Genomic DNA, 14578 nt, shown 5'->3' with positions numbered 1-14578 from the left:
GTCTAGGAAGATGGGCTCTTTGGAGCGGCGGGTGTGGGTCGAATCAGGGGCCAGCCTCCTGTTGTTCTAAGATTGGCTTCCCAACAGGGTCACCAACGCCCGTACCGGACAGTCTCTGCACGGGTAGCTGAGGACTCCACAGTCCTGCGTCTGCCAGTGGAAGCCTTCTCGGCTGTCTTTGAGAAGTACCCTGAGAGCCTGGTCCGGGTGGTGCAGGTGAGTGCCCTGTCCATTGCTTCACTGTCTCCAGAGTGGTCTCTCCCTCTCTGTCCCCCATCCTCCCCTCCCTTCTCTCTCTCTCTCTCTCTCTCTTTCTCTCTCTCTCCCTCTCTCTCTGTCTCCCCTTACTTCTGCGCCTCCACCATCTCTGTTCTCTATTTTCTGGCTTGCATGAGTGTTACAGCTCCCACTCAGCCAGGGACTGGGCAGAGGAGGGATGGTGGAGACCACCTCCCCAGATTGAGCAGGGAGGAGGAAAAGGAAGACCATTTAGATTTACAACACGGGTTTGCGGGAGGTCGCAGCTCAGAGGCAGATAAGAAGAAAAGCTGAGAAATAATGGAAGAGGAAGAGGAAGAGGCACCAAGGGGGTGACAGCCAACGGACACAGTGTCTTTAGAAAGCATTCCAGATCCTAGAACCTGACGAGCCTTGAAAGTAGGAGAGCAAAGAGCTCAAAGACAGAGGGAATGTAGAGGAGACTATGAGAATGATGAATGAGGAAGTGGGAGAGACGGGGTGGATATTCACTCGGGACAAGGCCATTATCCCAGAGGCTGGGTTCTATAGCTTCTCTCTGTAAATACTAATAAAAAACGGACGGTAAGAAACATTCCCTTGTCTTTGTACGTTCCTGGGCAACCAGCCGGGAGTTGCTGGCAGCAGACTGACACTGGTTCATGCATTTGGCCTGGCTTACATGTACAGCAGTTGACCTCCAGATCATGTTGTTGAGCATATTTCACATACTTGCCATGGGTGAGGGTTGAGCAGGGGTTTCTGGGATGTTTGTGTGTGTTTGTGTAAGTCATTGACTCTCCCCATGATTGGCAGAAGCAGGCCACGAGATGATGATGATGATGGAAAAAGAGGGCTCATCTCCCACTTGTCACAATCTTCAGAACACCGCATCTCTGAAAGTGTTCAGCCAAGGCATGCCCAGGAACTTAACAGCTGCTGGAGGCTTTTATCCTTTTTGGGAGGGGTTTCGTCTTCTAGGCATGCAAATGCCATTTGGATTTAGCCAATCCAAGGCAGAATTGTGCGGCTCAGTCTTTTTGATAAACCGAGCAGCTTCCAAGTCCTTGAAAGATGCGGTGGTGGTGAAGAGAGGTTTCTGAAACCTCCTCGCCAGTCCCTGCTATAGAGAACCCCACAAGCTATGATCAGACTGAAGCAACCCTCGGACTGAGAGAATTGAAAAGCTCCCTTTGCAAGGAAATTGTACAACTGACCTGCCCTTCTGCCTCTTTCCCTTTCAGATCATCATGGTGCGCCTTCAGAGAGTCACCTTCTTGGCTTTGCACAACTACCTTGGCTTGACCAATGAGCTTTTCAGCCACGTGAGTTCCTGTCCTACCCCATTCCACCTTCTCTCCCCCACCCTTGTCCGGCTGGAATCTGCTTTCAGAGTGGGAAGCAACCTTACCTTTCCCTTGAGCATGTGCAGAACGCATCGCACCTTCCCTCCGCTGTGTTAGGGGTTAGGGCTTCTAAGATAAGCAAAAGGCTTTGGTGGGCAGCATCTCTCCTCCACTACCACCCCCCTTCCCCCCCCCCCCCGCTTATGCAACAACAACAACAACATATTATTTGTACCCCGCCCATCTGGCTGGGTCTCCCCAGCCACTCTGGGCGGCTTCCAACAAAGATTAAAAATACATTAGAATGTCACACATTAAAAAATTCCCAGAACAGGGCTGCCTTCAGATGTCTTCTAAATGTCAGGTAATTGTTTATCTCTTTGAAATCTGATGGGAGGGCGTTCCACAGGGCGGGCGCCACTACCGAGAAGGCCCTCTGCCTGGTTCCCTGTAGCTTTGCTTCTTGCAATGAGGGAACCGCCAGAAGGCCCTCGGCGCTGGACCTCAGCATCCAGGCAGAACGATGTGGGTGGAGATGCTCCTTCAGGTATACTGGACCGAGGCCGTTTAGGGCTTCAAAGGTCAACACCAACACTTTGAATTGTGCTCGGAAACGTACTTGGACAAACATGACTGTGTTCTCCATCTCCAGGAGATGCAACCACTCCGGCTATTCCCCCAGTCGGGCCACACCTCTCGTACCAGCCCCGTCCGACACAGCAAGCGTGTCATTAGCGCCTCCTCCATCGAGGATGCCAAGGATAGCTCTGGAAGGCAGGGGGAAGCTTCCTCCAGGGACCAAGGTAAGGGAATTTAACCCGCGTACATCTGACTTATCCATGGGGAGGCTGTGGGTGGGTCCTCTGTTTCCAGAGAGCCTGGTGCTTTGCAGGCCCCAGCTACTAAACATTTAGCTCATCCCCACCTTGACCTTCAACTTCCCCAACGCAGATGAGGCAAGGGAGGTAAAAACAAAGGATTTAGCTGTCCGTTCCGGGGGAAGGAAATAAGGGCTGTTCTTGGAATCAAAACTGGAGCTCAGGGGAGACAAGCGTGGGTTGTCAGTTTTCTGAGCAGTCTGAGCCTGCCCTCTTGTCTACTGTGCCCCAGACAGCTGTATTTGACTCCTTCCGAGCAGGCAGAAATTTAAGCCGCTTCTCTTGGGTGCGCCAATGTTTGGGGCAGCAAAGAAGCTTGGCTTCTGCCTCCAGTGGCTTCCCCTCAATATGGCACCACAGGAGCTGGGAGGGAGGCTGAGATGCTACTGGCGGCCTCTGCAGGACTCTGTCCGAGTTACATAGCAGCCGGGAGAGCAGCACCCCACATTTTCTCAGCTGATTCTCCCCTCTTCGCTGTCCTTCCTCCTTTCCCTGCATAGCCTTGGCCTTGGCAGGTGTACGTATCTGTCAAGGCTAGAGCCAGATGATGGTCAGCGCTAAAAGAAGCAGATCTCTGTTTTCAGTGAGCTCTTTTCTCAAGGAAACGAACATACACTCAGCCTAGTGGTCTCAACAACACCTCCCAGTAGGTCTTGCCCCTATGGAGCAGTTGCCAGGACTGAAGGTATCTGCCAACCTTAAGGCTCCTCCTCTTCTAGGTGCTTCCCAAGCAGTCTCAAAATGCTTCTGCGCACCTCTGGCCTCTGCTCTGTTGCCATCATTATCCTGCGCATTCTTGGAGACCAGTGGAGAGGGGAGCTTGTCGCAGCAGGAGAGGGGAGACTCCCTGGAGTCTTCAGCAGCCTCTTGACTGCCCTCCTCTGCTTCAGCCTCGAAGTCTGAACTGCTCTCTGTCACAGGTTCTTCCTGCTCACTAAAGCCTATTGCCCCTTCGGCTTCTAACACCACCTCCCACCAAACTTCTCCCTCTGGCCGCTTCTCAGTATCCTGCCACCAATCCCCTGGCTCTGAGCCTTCCTCCTCTGGGTGTTCCCTTCATCCAGCCAGTCCCTGACAGTATCTGAGATGGTTATCCCTGGGCAGAAATGTCCCCGGGAATGATTTTGTGGCACATGTGTGTTTGGGGGGGTCTGGGTGTCCCTCTCATGGATGTGAGCATCCTGCTTGGACTACTGCCATGCTTTCTGCTTGGACTACTGCCATGCTTTCTTTGAAGGTGACCCGGAAACTACAATTAATCCAGAATGCGGTAGCTAGACTGGTGACTAGGAGTGGCCGCTGAGACCATACAAAACTGGTCCTGAAAAACCTACATTGGCTTCCAGTACGTTTCCGAGCACAAATCAAAGTATTGGTGCTGACCTTTCAAGCCCTAAATGGCCTCAGCCCAGTATACCTGAAGGATATCCCCATCGTTCAGCCCGGACACTGATGTCCAGCTCCGAGGGCCTTCTGGCCGTTCACTCACAGCGAGAAATGTACAGTGAACCAGGCAGAGGGCCTTCTCAGTAATGCTGCCCACCCTGTGGAACGCCCTCCTATCAGATGTCAAGGAAATAAACAACTATCTGACTTTTAGAAGACATCTGAAAGCAGCCCTGTTTAGGGAAGTTTTTAACGTTTGAAGTTTTATTCTGTTTTTCGTGTTCTGTTGGGAGCCACCCAGAGTGGCTTGGGAAACCCAGCCAGATGGGCGGGGTATAAATAAATAAATTTTATTTATTTATTTATTTATTTATTTACAACATGAGGTGCCCACGTTTCTCCTGGGCCTGGTGAGTGACAGTCTTTTATACTGCCAGGTGACCCATTGAAAGCAGGTCTGCTGGAACCTCCTGCTGCCCCGCTGCTGAGTCGCTGCATCTCCATGCCAGTTGATATCTCAGGTATGTGTCTCTCTCTCTCTGCCTTGACCACCTTCTGCCTTCCTGCGGAGATGCAGCATCCAAGGGCCTTGGACTCAGTCTGCTCCATTTCTCTGGTGTTCTTTCCTCACCCAGGGATCCAGAGGGGGCCCCGCTCAGACTTTGACATGGCCTACGAACGAGGCCGCATCTCAGTGTCCCTTCAAGAAGACAGCTCCGTCTCACTGGCTGGCTTCGCCCGGGTGAGTCTCTGGCCATTGGGATGCTGCTGCTGCTGCCCTAGATAGATACACAGCAAGGGAGGGAATAATAATAATAATAATTTATTTATTCATACATACATACAGTGGTGCCTCGCAAGACGAAATTAATCCGTTCTGTGAGGCTCTTCGTATAGCGGTTTTTTCGTCTTGCGATGCAAGCCCATTGACAGCTTAGCGGATTAGCGCTATTAGCGGTTTAGCGGCTTTTAGCGATCAGCTGTTAAGCGGCTTATCAGCGGATCAGCTGATAAGCGGCTTAGCGGCTTAGGAAAAGGGGGGGGGAAAGGGAAAAAACCCCGCAGGAACTCGCAAGACATTTTCGTCTTGCGAAGCAAGCCCATAGGGAAATTCGTTTTGCGAAGCACCTCCAAAACGGAAAACCCTTTCGTCTAGCGGGTTTTCCGTCTTGCGAGGCGTTCGTCTTGCGGGGCACCACTGTACATACATACATACCACACCCATCTGGCTGGGTTTCCCCAAGATGGAGCCTGTCAGGTGGTGATGTGTGGTTGTAGTCTCTCAGTCAGATGACTTCAGGTGAGAGGGAATTAGAGCTACCCTGCTTTTGTAAAAACTCTTGCATTGTTTTGTTTTTCTTATTGATTCAATAGCAACAACCAAAGTGCAAGCATATGACAAAAAGAAGCAAAGAATCAGAAATTTAAACCAGAAAGCGTCAGAGCCTAGAAGGGCAAAAGGAGAAATCGGGAAGACCAAATTTTTAACAAGGAATGGGGGGAAATTATCTTAAAAGCCATTGTAAACAGCTAAAATCATTAGCAGGATTGGAATGACACTTGTAGTTTATTTTTGGATATAATGGAGATGTAAAAGATTTGGATTATTCTAAAAGATGCAGGAGGAAATGGTTAATGAAAGAACCCACAGAGGGGAGGAGGGAAGTTCAGGAGAATCTTTGTAAGCTTGTTTTTATTTGGTTGTTGGATAATTGATTGTAAAACTTTAAATTGAAAAAGTAAAAAAAAAACCAAAACCAAGGTTCCAGTGTATTTATACAGTATATAAAAAAACGGGTTGTGCCTGGTGGAGATGGTGGGTTTTTTTCCTTTCCCTCTCATGGGAGCCTTCCTCTCCAGTAGCTTCTTGCCCCCTCTGCCGCCCACCCCGAGCTTACCTTGTCACCATCCTTGGCAGTCGACATCCCATGAGCCCCGGGAGCGGAAGTCTGTGACGGTGGAGGAGCAGCCGTCCGGGATCTACCACTACAACTACTGTGAGGATGACTCTGCAACGGGCGACTGCCCCTTCGGCCCCTACCAAGGATGCCAGACGAGCGCCATCTTTGAGGCTGCCAAGCGGGAGCTGGTCAAGCTCATGAAGATTGAGGTAGATGCCGTCTGGGATCCCTTACTTTTCATTCTGCATGGGAATTGGTTGTTTCACTGTACAATACAATACATACCTCTGGTTATGAACTTAATTCGTTCCGGAGGTCCGTTCTTAACCTGAAACCGTTCTTAACCTGAGGTACCACTTTAGCTAAAGGGGCCTGCCACGCCGCCGCCACACAATTTTTGTTCTTATCCTGAGGTAAAGTTCTTAACCTGAGGTACTACTTCCGAGTTAGCAGAGTCTGTAACCCTAAGTGTAACCCGAGGTGTTTGTAACCCGAGGTACCACTGTAAACCAATAATAGCCTCATTTTAACAATGCCAAATTATAATACAGTTCCTAATACCAATCTTTCAGATGCCAAATTATATCATTTAGCCCCCCCCCCCCCCCCGCGCATGCTAGAATTGATGGATGGATGATTTACTTTATTTCTGCATTCCAAAATCTTATTAATTTCAATTACACTCCGGTCAAAATGACAATCCCTTATACAACAACTGAAATATTAACGACTTACATTCGTATTGACACATTAAATCAGGGGGCAGCAAATTTTTCAGCAGGAGGCCAGTCCACTCAGACCTTGTGGGGGGCCGGACTATATTTTTTTGGGGGGGAGGGGAATGAACAAATTCCTATGCCCCACAAATAACCCAGATATGCACATTAAATAAAAGCACACATTTTACTCATGTAAAAACACCAGGCAGGCCACACAAATAACCTGGAGATGTGTTTTAAATAAAAAGACACATTCTATTCATGTAAAAACACGCTGATTCCTGGACCATTGTGGGCCGGATTTAGAAGGCATTTGGGCTGGATCTGGCCCCTGGGCCTACCCATGCATTAAATGATTTATAAAACTACAGGTGAGGCACTCAAACTGTATCCTTGTTTTTCCTGTGTGTGGCTATTATTCTGTCCGTGATGTTTCTTCCTGTCCTTGTAAAATATTATGCCTATCTTTTCCTGGTTGTTGCTGTACTCCATCACGCCTTGGGCAGAGCTAATATCTCATTGTTGTTTCAGAAATTCTCGATTGCTCTGTTTTCAAGGCCACATAAGAGGCTTCTGATCATTAGTGGCTAGTTTTGTGCCATTATGTCCCTGATTTCCAGTTGCTGGGGATCACAAGTAGTGAGCTCTCTCTACTTGTTTGTGCAGAGACTTTTAAATATATATTTCATATATATTTCAATGTTCATAGACTGAGGGTTTTTTGGGGGGGGGAATGCAGCAAGGCGTTATACAACATACAAAATTACATTAAAAGGAATTTTTAAAAATCAATCAAAACTGGTTAGGAAAAAGAACTTAAGGTTTCAAAGACTATGCATCTTTCCATCAATCAGTTGTTAATCCCACACTGTCTTCTTCCTACCTGTAAGAATTTGGTCGTGGATTTGTTGGCGGCAGGGCCCATTATTTAATCCTCCTTAATTGCGGAAACCTAAATTTCTGACATGCGGTTGAATCACTCCCACAAAATACCGACAGTCTGGAGTCACTCAAGAACCGTGACTGCAAAACTCATAAAAGCCTGATTGCGTAAAAGAATAATTACGTTCTGATCTACACATTAGTCTGGGAGGTGCCGATCAGGTCAATTTGCATTGAAATTAACAGAAATTAAATGCCCTGTAAATTACATAAACAATTGGGGTCAGGGCTTCTATCCAACTGCTTTAAGGTTCAGAGCCTCTTGAGGCCTGGAAAGGAGGTGAGTTTTGGTGCCTTGAGACAACTGCGGTTCCCAGGGTCTTTGAGGCGAGCCATGATAGCTAGACCGGTTCCGAATTAGTTTCATTTCTTGGGTTGATGTTTCTTTTACTATGCTTGGGTTGAGAGCCAGTGCAATGTTCACCTGTCACGATCAGGCCAGGGAATTTTCAAGAGTGCTGATTTCCTCACCTGGCCCAACAGGTTGTCTCCCTTCTGGGAGCTCAGCTACCCCACGTCTGCCGCTGCAGGAGCTGGGCTGTACATGGGCCTTGACATGCTGAGGACCTGGCTTCTTTGCTGCAGGATCGGTCACTGGCCTGGCTCCTTTTACCTTTCCCACCCCGACCTGGCCACAGTGATCCATGCGACGGTCACCTCCAGGCTTGACTACTGTAATTCGCTCTACGCGGGGCTGCCCTTGAAGCTGTCCCAGAAACTCCAGTGGGTGCAGAATGCTGCAGCGAGGCTCCTCACGGGGTCCCTGCCATGGGAGCATATTCACCCAGTGCTTTTCCAGCTGCACTGACTCCCGGTGGAGTACAGGGTCAGATTTAAGGTGCTGCTTTTGACCTTTAAAGCCCTTCACGGCCTAGGACCCTCGTACCTACGGGACTGCCTCACCCGGTATGCCCCACAGAGAGCCTCAAGGTCCATAAATAGCAACACCCTAGTGGTCCAGGGCCCTAAGGAAGTTAGATTGGCTTCAACCAGAGCCAGGGCCTTTTCAACACTGGCTCCGGCCTGGTGGAACGCTCTGCCTCATGAGACCAGGGCCCTGCGGGATCTGATTTCTTTCCGAAGGGCCTGTAAGACAGAGTTGTTCTGCCTGGCCTTTGGCTTGGAGCCAATTTGATTCCCTCCCCCTCTTTCTTTTTTCTTTTTCCTTTCTCCTCCTGTGATGAGGCTGCATTTTAATATTTTAATGTTTCAATATTTTAATGTTGTATTTTAATCTTGTTTTTATGTTGTATTCATTCAATGTGTTTTTATTATTGCTTGTTAGCCACCCTGAGCCCGGCCTTGGCTGGGGAGGGTGGGGTATAAATAAAAAATATTATGATTATTATTATTTTGCTCCACCAGGTGTTGGAGACCCTGGCTCCTCTTGCAGGGCTTGGACTACAGCCCTGATAGCACAACCTCGTCCCAGAATGCCCTCACCCTTCTTCTCTTTCCACAGGATTCCTCTTTGCTCAATAACCGGGTGTTGCTGCACCATGCCAAGGCTGGGACAGTCATCGCCCGCCAAGGAGATCAAGTAAGTTTTATGGGTGGCACCCGCAAAGTCGTCTGGCCCAGAGGAGGGAGGATGGGGTGCAGTGTTAAATACACACACACACACACACACACACACACACACACACACTGTGATGGCCTGGGATTCGGACTCAGATGCTGAACCTGAGGGATCCCAGCCTGCACAGGATTCCCCACCTCCAGAACCAGCTGAGCCGGGGCTGGGGCTTGAGCCTGAAGGGTCCTCACCTGTGCTGGATCCTCAGGTGCAGGTACCAGCTGAGTCTGCTCTGGCTCCTGAGGTGATGGAGGACCCATTGCCTGCAGGTGCTCCACTCTCAGCCCCATCAGAGGAAGGTGAGGTTGCCTCTGGGTCTGGTAACCCTCCAGCCTCTCCTGAGCTCCAGAGGCTCAGGGCAGAGAGGCGGAGGGAACTAAGTTCCCGCAGGAAGAGTGCTCGCCTCCAGGCCAGGAGAGGCGAGTCACCAGAGGATCGGGGACGCCCTATGCCTCAGGGCAGATAAAAGCCGGCCAGCCTCAGTCCCAAGTTGCGGGAGCAACATTGTTGGTTGTTAGTTCCTGCCTGAACCCTGTCCTGCTTTCCTGCCTGAGCTCTTGAGCCGCCCTGGCTTCCTGCTTGCAAGCCTGTTCCTGACTTCACCCGACTTCCTGCCCTGCACCCAGCTTCAGCTCATACAGACTGCCTTCATGTTGCACCTTTGACCACAGACCGGACTTGGACCTTGCCTCTCAAGTAACCCACAGGACCAACACACACAAACACACACACACACACACACACACACACACACACACACACACAGATATAGTGAGAGGATGCAATGATGAAGCACAGGAAAGAATTGGAAAGTGCACATTCCCCTCTCTTTGTCACCCTCTCTCTCATAAAATAGTTGCCTTTACCAGGAGACTACATCTAGTGCTGCCCCCCCCCCCCAATGTTTGATGGACATGTTTCTTAGAAATTCCTGCCTCCCCAAGCCTTTCTCCACACCCTCTGCTTCCTTTTATTATTGTTTAACTTTTTATTTATACTTTTCAAGTTTATACGTTTCACTTAATTTACAATCATTTTGACATTTCAAAACTTGACTTCTTTCCGCCTCTTTCTGTGGTTCCTTAAATTTATTTTTAATATCCTCTGCATAGCCAAATTAACTTAATTTCCTCATTTAGTAATCTTCTTTAAATATATACTCTTATAAAACTGCAGGTTATTACAGTAATCCTGCCAATGTTCTTAACTGTCTACAATTTATCTGTAAATATTCAATAGTCCATTTCCATTCTTTTATTTAAAAAATTGTTATCTTGATTTCTTATTTTTCCGGTAAGTTTCACCATTTATGCATATTCCGTAAGTTTTTGTATCCATTCTTCCTTTGCTGCGACTTCTGCTCTCTGGTTCCTTCAGCCTCGTTTTATATTATTGTAGGCCCTCGATTGTCTCTTGGATCTTTTTCAAGTTTTGGGCATCCATGGACAGGACAAGAAGTGATACTATGAAACTGTAGGCAGGCAAATTTAAGTTCAGCATTGGGAAGGGTTTCCAAGCTAAGCAGGGGGCAGGTCGCGTTGGAGCTGGTCAGGTTACCCAGAGGAGGCTGGAAAGGCATTGGAAGGTGTGGTTCTTAAGCACTCATAGGACTTGTGGTTGGATGTACCTTAAAAGACCTTTCTTCCCCATGGAGGGCCAGAAGGACCAAATATTGGATTGGGGAAACTAGCTAACATGTTTTAAAATGTTTTAAACGGTTTTAATTTTGGTTCTTCTGTTTTGTTTTTGTTGGGTTGAGGCTGGTTAAATGTTTAGTTGGGTTGGCGGTTATTTTAATTTGGGTATAACTGTAAACATTATTAGTATTATTAGTAATCTGTATAAGATATTCTGTTTTTTAGCGTTTAATGTTTTATTAAACATTTAGGCTTGACTACTGTAATTCGCTCTACGTGGGGCTGCCCTTGAAGCTGTCCCAGAAACTCCAGTGGGTGCAGAATGCTGCAGCGAGGCTCCTCACGGGGTCCCTGCCATGGGAGCATATTCACCCAGTGCTTTTCCAGCTGCACTGACTCCCGGTGGAGTACAGGGTCAGATTTAAGGTGCTGCTTTTGACCTTTAAAGCCCTTCACGGCCTAGGACCCTCATACCTACGGGACTGCCTCACCCGGTATGCCCCACAGAGAGCCTCAAGGTCCATAAATAGCAACACACTAGTGGTCCCGGGCCCTAAGGAAGTTAGATTGGCTTCAACCAGAGCCAGGGCCTTTTCAACACTGGCTCCGGCCTGGTGGAACGCTCTGCCTCATGAGACCAGGACCCTGCAGGATCTGATTTCTTTCCGCAGGGCCTGTAAGACAGAGTTGTTCCGCCTGGCCTTAGGCTTGGAGTCAGTTTGATTCCCTCCCCTTCTTTCTTTTTTCCTTTCTCCTCCTGTGATGAGGCTGCATTTTAATGTTTTAATGTTGCATTTTAATCTTGTTTTTAAGTTGTATTCATTCAACTTGTTTTTATTATTGGTTGTTAGCCGCCCTGAGCCTGGCTTTGGCTGGGGAGGGCGGGGTATAAATAAAACTACTTATTATTATTCTATTTTTATGTATGCTGTAAGCCACCCAGATGGGTGGGTATAAATATTATCATTATTATCATCATTATTTTTCTAATGCTGGGATGGACTCATTTGCAACCCATTGAACTAAATTGACTCACAGATAGCAATTAACACAATGAGATGGGCACTTGTGTACAGATTAACAAATCCTTGCACATCATAGTGGTCTAAGTTTATTGGGAGGTGAAAGGATTGAACCCAGAGCCTCAGGGTCCATGATTAGCACTTAACAAGCAAACCAGCTATGGAAGATACTAGGGAGTTGTAATATCATAGTAAAAAGGTAAAGGTACCCCTGCCCGTACGGGCCAGTCTTGACAGACTCTGGGGTTGTGCGCCCATCTCACTCAAGCGGCCGGGGGCCAGCGCTGTCCGGAGACACTTCCGGGTCACGTGGCCAGCGTGACAAAGCTGCATCTGGCAAACCAGCGCAGCACACGGAAACGCCGTTTACCTTCCCGCTAGTAAGCGGTCCCTATTTATCTACTTGCACCCGGGGGTGCTTTCGAACTGCTAGGTTGGCAGGCGCTGGGACCGAGCAGCGGGAGTGCACCCCGCTGCGGGGATTCGAACCGCCAACCTTTCGATCGGCAAGCCCTAGGCGCTGAGGCTTTTACCCACAGCGCCACCCGCGTCCCCCTGTAATATCATAATTCCCTGTAATTGATAGACAGACTACTAATGCTTAGTTACCAAGAACCTGGCCTTCTAACTTTGCCACCTGCCTGATGGCCTCCGAGTTTCAGCTCCAGTTATCTTTCTTGCTTCAGCTCATACAGAGACCAGGAACCGAAGACCCAATTGCCCTTTAGATCTGGTTCCTGGTATACCTCCCCATGGCCTCAGGCTCTTAGCACCAGCAAACACCCAAACACAGCAACAAGCAAATGGAACGAGTGTTTACAGGTAGTGAGTTGCATGAGTTACAGTGGTGCCTCGCAAGACGAAATTAATTCGTTCCGCGAGTCTCTTTGTCTTGCGAAGCACGGCTATTAGCAGCTTGCGGATTCGCACTATTAGTGGCTTAGCGGCTTAGAAAAAGGGGGGGAAAGGGGGGAAACTCGCAAGAACTCGCCCGACGTTTCGTCTTGCGAAGCAAGCCCATAGGGAAATTCCTCTTGCGAAGCACCTCAAAAGACGGAAAATTCTTTCGTCTAGCGAGTTTTTCGTCTTGCAAGGCATTCGTCTTGCGGGGCACCACTGTACTTGTTTTTCATCTTGCTGGAGGTTCCTCTCTGCCTTACATTTCTAATTCTGTGGTTTGCTGTTGCTCTGTGGAATTTAAAGCACAGACCTTTTTTTTTTTTACATTTTTTGTCATGGACTAGAAAAGGAGGGGAATAAATCTATCGGGAGAGGGCATGAGAACTGGAGCAAGAGAAAAGGAGCGGAATGCCAGGCTGGCTCCAAGAAGTATTTGTTGCCACCGTCAGAATGCCCGCTCTGGAATTTTGAAATCTTCAGCAGAAACTGCAAACGTGATTTCGGATTGTAAGGGGCAGAATGCGGCTTTAAAAAATGTATAAAATACTGTGCTTTTAACCGCACCTTAGGCCAACCACAATTTCTCTCACCACCAAAGGAACACAAGCGAATAGCTAAGAGAACGTGCTGACACATACATTAAGCAAAATAGAAATATCGCCTCCTGACCCCATCCCCACCCACCAAGACCCCCTCCACCTCTTTCCCCCTTTTTTCTACCTAATGTAACCCTAATGTCTCAAAAATTAAACTGACCTGTGGAAAATGTAACTTGAAAAAAGAGACATTGCGCATACCTTTGTAAACCAAGAAAACTTTTGTCAGGGAACTGCCATCGGAGCTAGAGGCAGAGGGAAGGCTCCAGAGGGATGCCGGAGAGGGTCCCAGTAGGGAGAGAGGCAGCCCATCTGCTGGGGAAGGAAAACAGTGTAACACCAGTGGAGAAGGGGGGCAGATGGGGGAATCGGAGAGGAGGCTCCAGGACTCTTCACCGGAGACCAGCGGGGAGAGCACGGGTCCTCCGCTGCCCACACCCTCCCTGCGCAGAAGACTTCCGCGCAGGGAGAGTAGGAGGAGACTTGGTGTCAAAGAACTTCTTTGCTGGAAGAAGTTCAAGAAACGCCCACTGACGGATTCTGCCAGCGACTGAGACAGCCACGAAGTGAAGGGCTGTCCAGACAGAAAGGGTTCAACCAGGTAACCTAGCCAGGAGTGGCGGCAACTTACGCACGAGCAACCCTAGAACCATTACAACTTTAATAAAATCTTTTGTTAAAAAAATAATACTGTGCTTTTTCTAGAGCTCTGCTGTTGGGTTCATGCTCCAAAGTGAGCCTGTTCCCTGGGGAGACACTGCTCACGCTGATCTCTCTTGCAGGATGTCAGTCTGCACTTTGTGCTTTGGGGCTGCCTGCACGTTTACCAGAGGATGATTGACAAGGCCGAAGACGTGTGCCTCTTCCTGACGCAGCCCGGAGAGATGGTGGGCCAGCTGGCCGTGCTTACTGGGGAGCCGCTCATCTTCACCATCAAGGCCAACCGCGACTGCACTTTCCTCAAGATCTCCAAGTCCGACTTCTACGAGTGAGTGGCACGTGAATGCGGTCATGGAACTCCAGTGTATACCGTATTTTTTGCTCTATAAGATGCACCAGACCATAAGGCGCACCTAGTTTTTGGAGGAGGAAAACAAGAAAAAAAATATTCTGAATCCCAGAAGCCAGGACAGCAAGAGGGATCGCAGCGCAGAAATCCCGCTTGCTGTCCTGGCTTATGGGATTCAGAATTTTTTTTTCTTGTTTTCCTGAAGGCTCCTGTTGTCCGGGAGAGGCTGTGCGCGGCTAAAGCTCCCCAAGAGCCGCGCTCCCTTTAAAGAGGGTGTGGAGTGTGTGTGTGGCTCATGTGGGCTTTTCCCCGAGGAGGGAGAAGCGCACACACGCTCCACGCGGTTCTTTAAAGGGAGCGCTGAGCAGAGCTTCCCGCCTGCATTTGCTCCATAAGATGCACACATACTTCCCCTTACTTTTTAGGAGG

At 48.8% G+C, this 14578-nt stretch overlaps 1 protein-coding gene across 3 annotated transcripts in view; it reads left to right on the top strand.

Annotated features, from left to right (window-relative positions):
* The window catches only part of PNPLA6 (patatin like domain 6, lysophospholipase), an 89287-nt gene that overhangs the window by 22902 nt on the left and 51807 nt on the right, over positions 1–14578 (top strand). For all 3 annotated transcript variants that reach the window (XM_079959145.1, XM_079959143.1, XM_079959144.1), the window contains exons 10-17: positions 88–216; positions 1482–1562; positions 2236–2386; positions 4285–4368; positions 4483–4589; positions 5766–5957; positions 8872–8949; positions 13923–14128. In XM_079959145.1, coding sequence (XP_079815271.1) covers positions 88–216; positions 1482–1562; positions 2236–2386; positions 4285–4368; positions 4483–4589; positions 5766–5957; positions 8872–8949; positions 13923–14128 — 1028 coding nt within the window. The remainder of the gene's footprint in view (positions 1–87; positions 217–1481; positions 1563–2235; positions 2387–4284; positions 4369–4482; positions 4590–5765; positions 5958–8871; positions 8950–13922; positions 14129–14578) is intronic.

Source organism: Podarcis cretensis (genome assembly GCF_951804945.1).
Source record: "Podarcis cretensis genome assembly, chromosome: 17".
NCBI classification, from domain to species: Eukaryota; Metazoa; Chordata; class Lepidosauria; order Squamata; family Lacertidae; genus Podarcis; species Podarcis cretensis.
The sequence above is the reverse complement of the archived record's forward strand: the minus strand, read 5'-3'. Positions and strand labels throughout refer to the sequence as shown.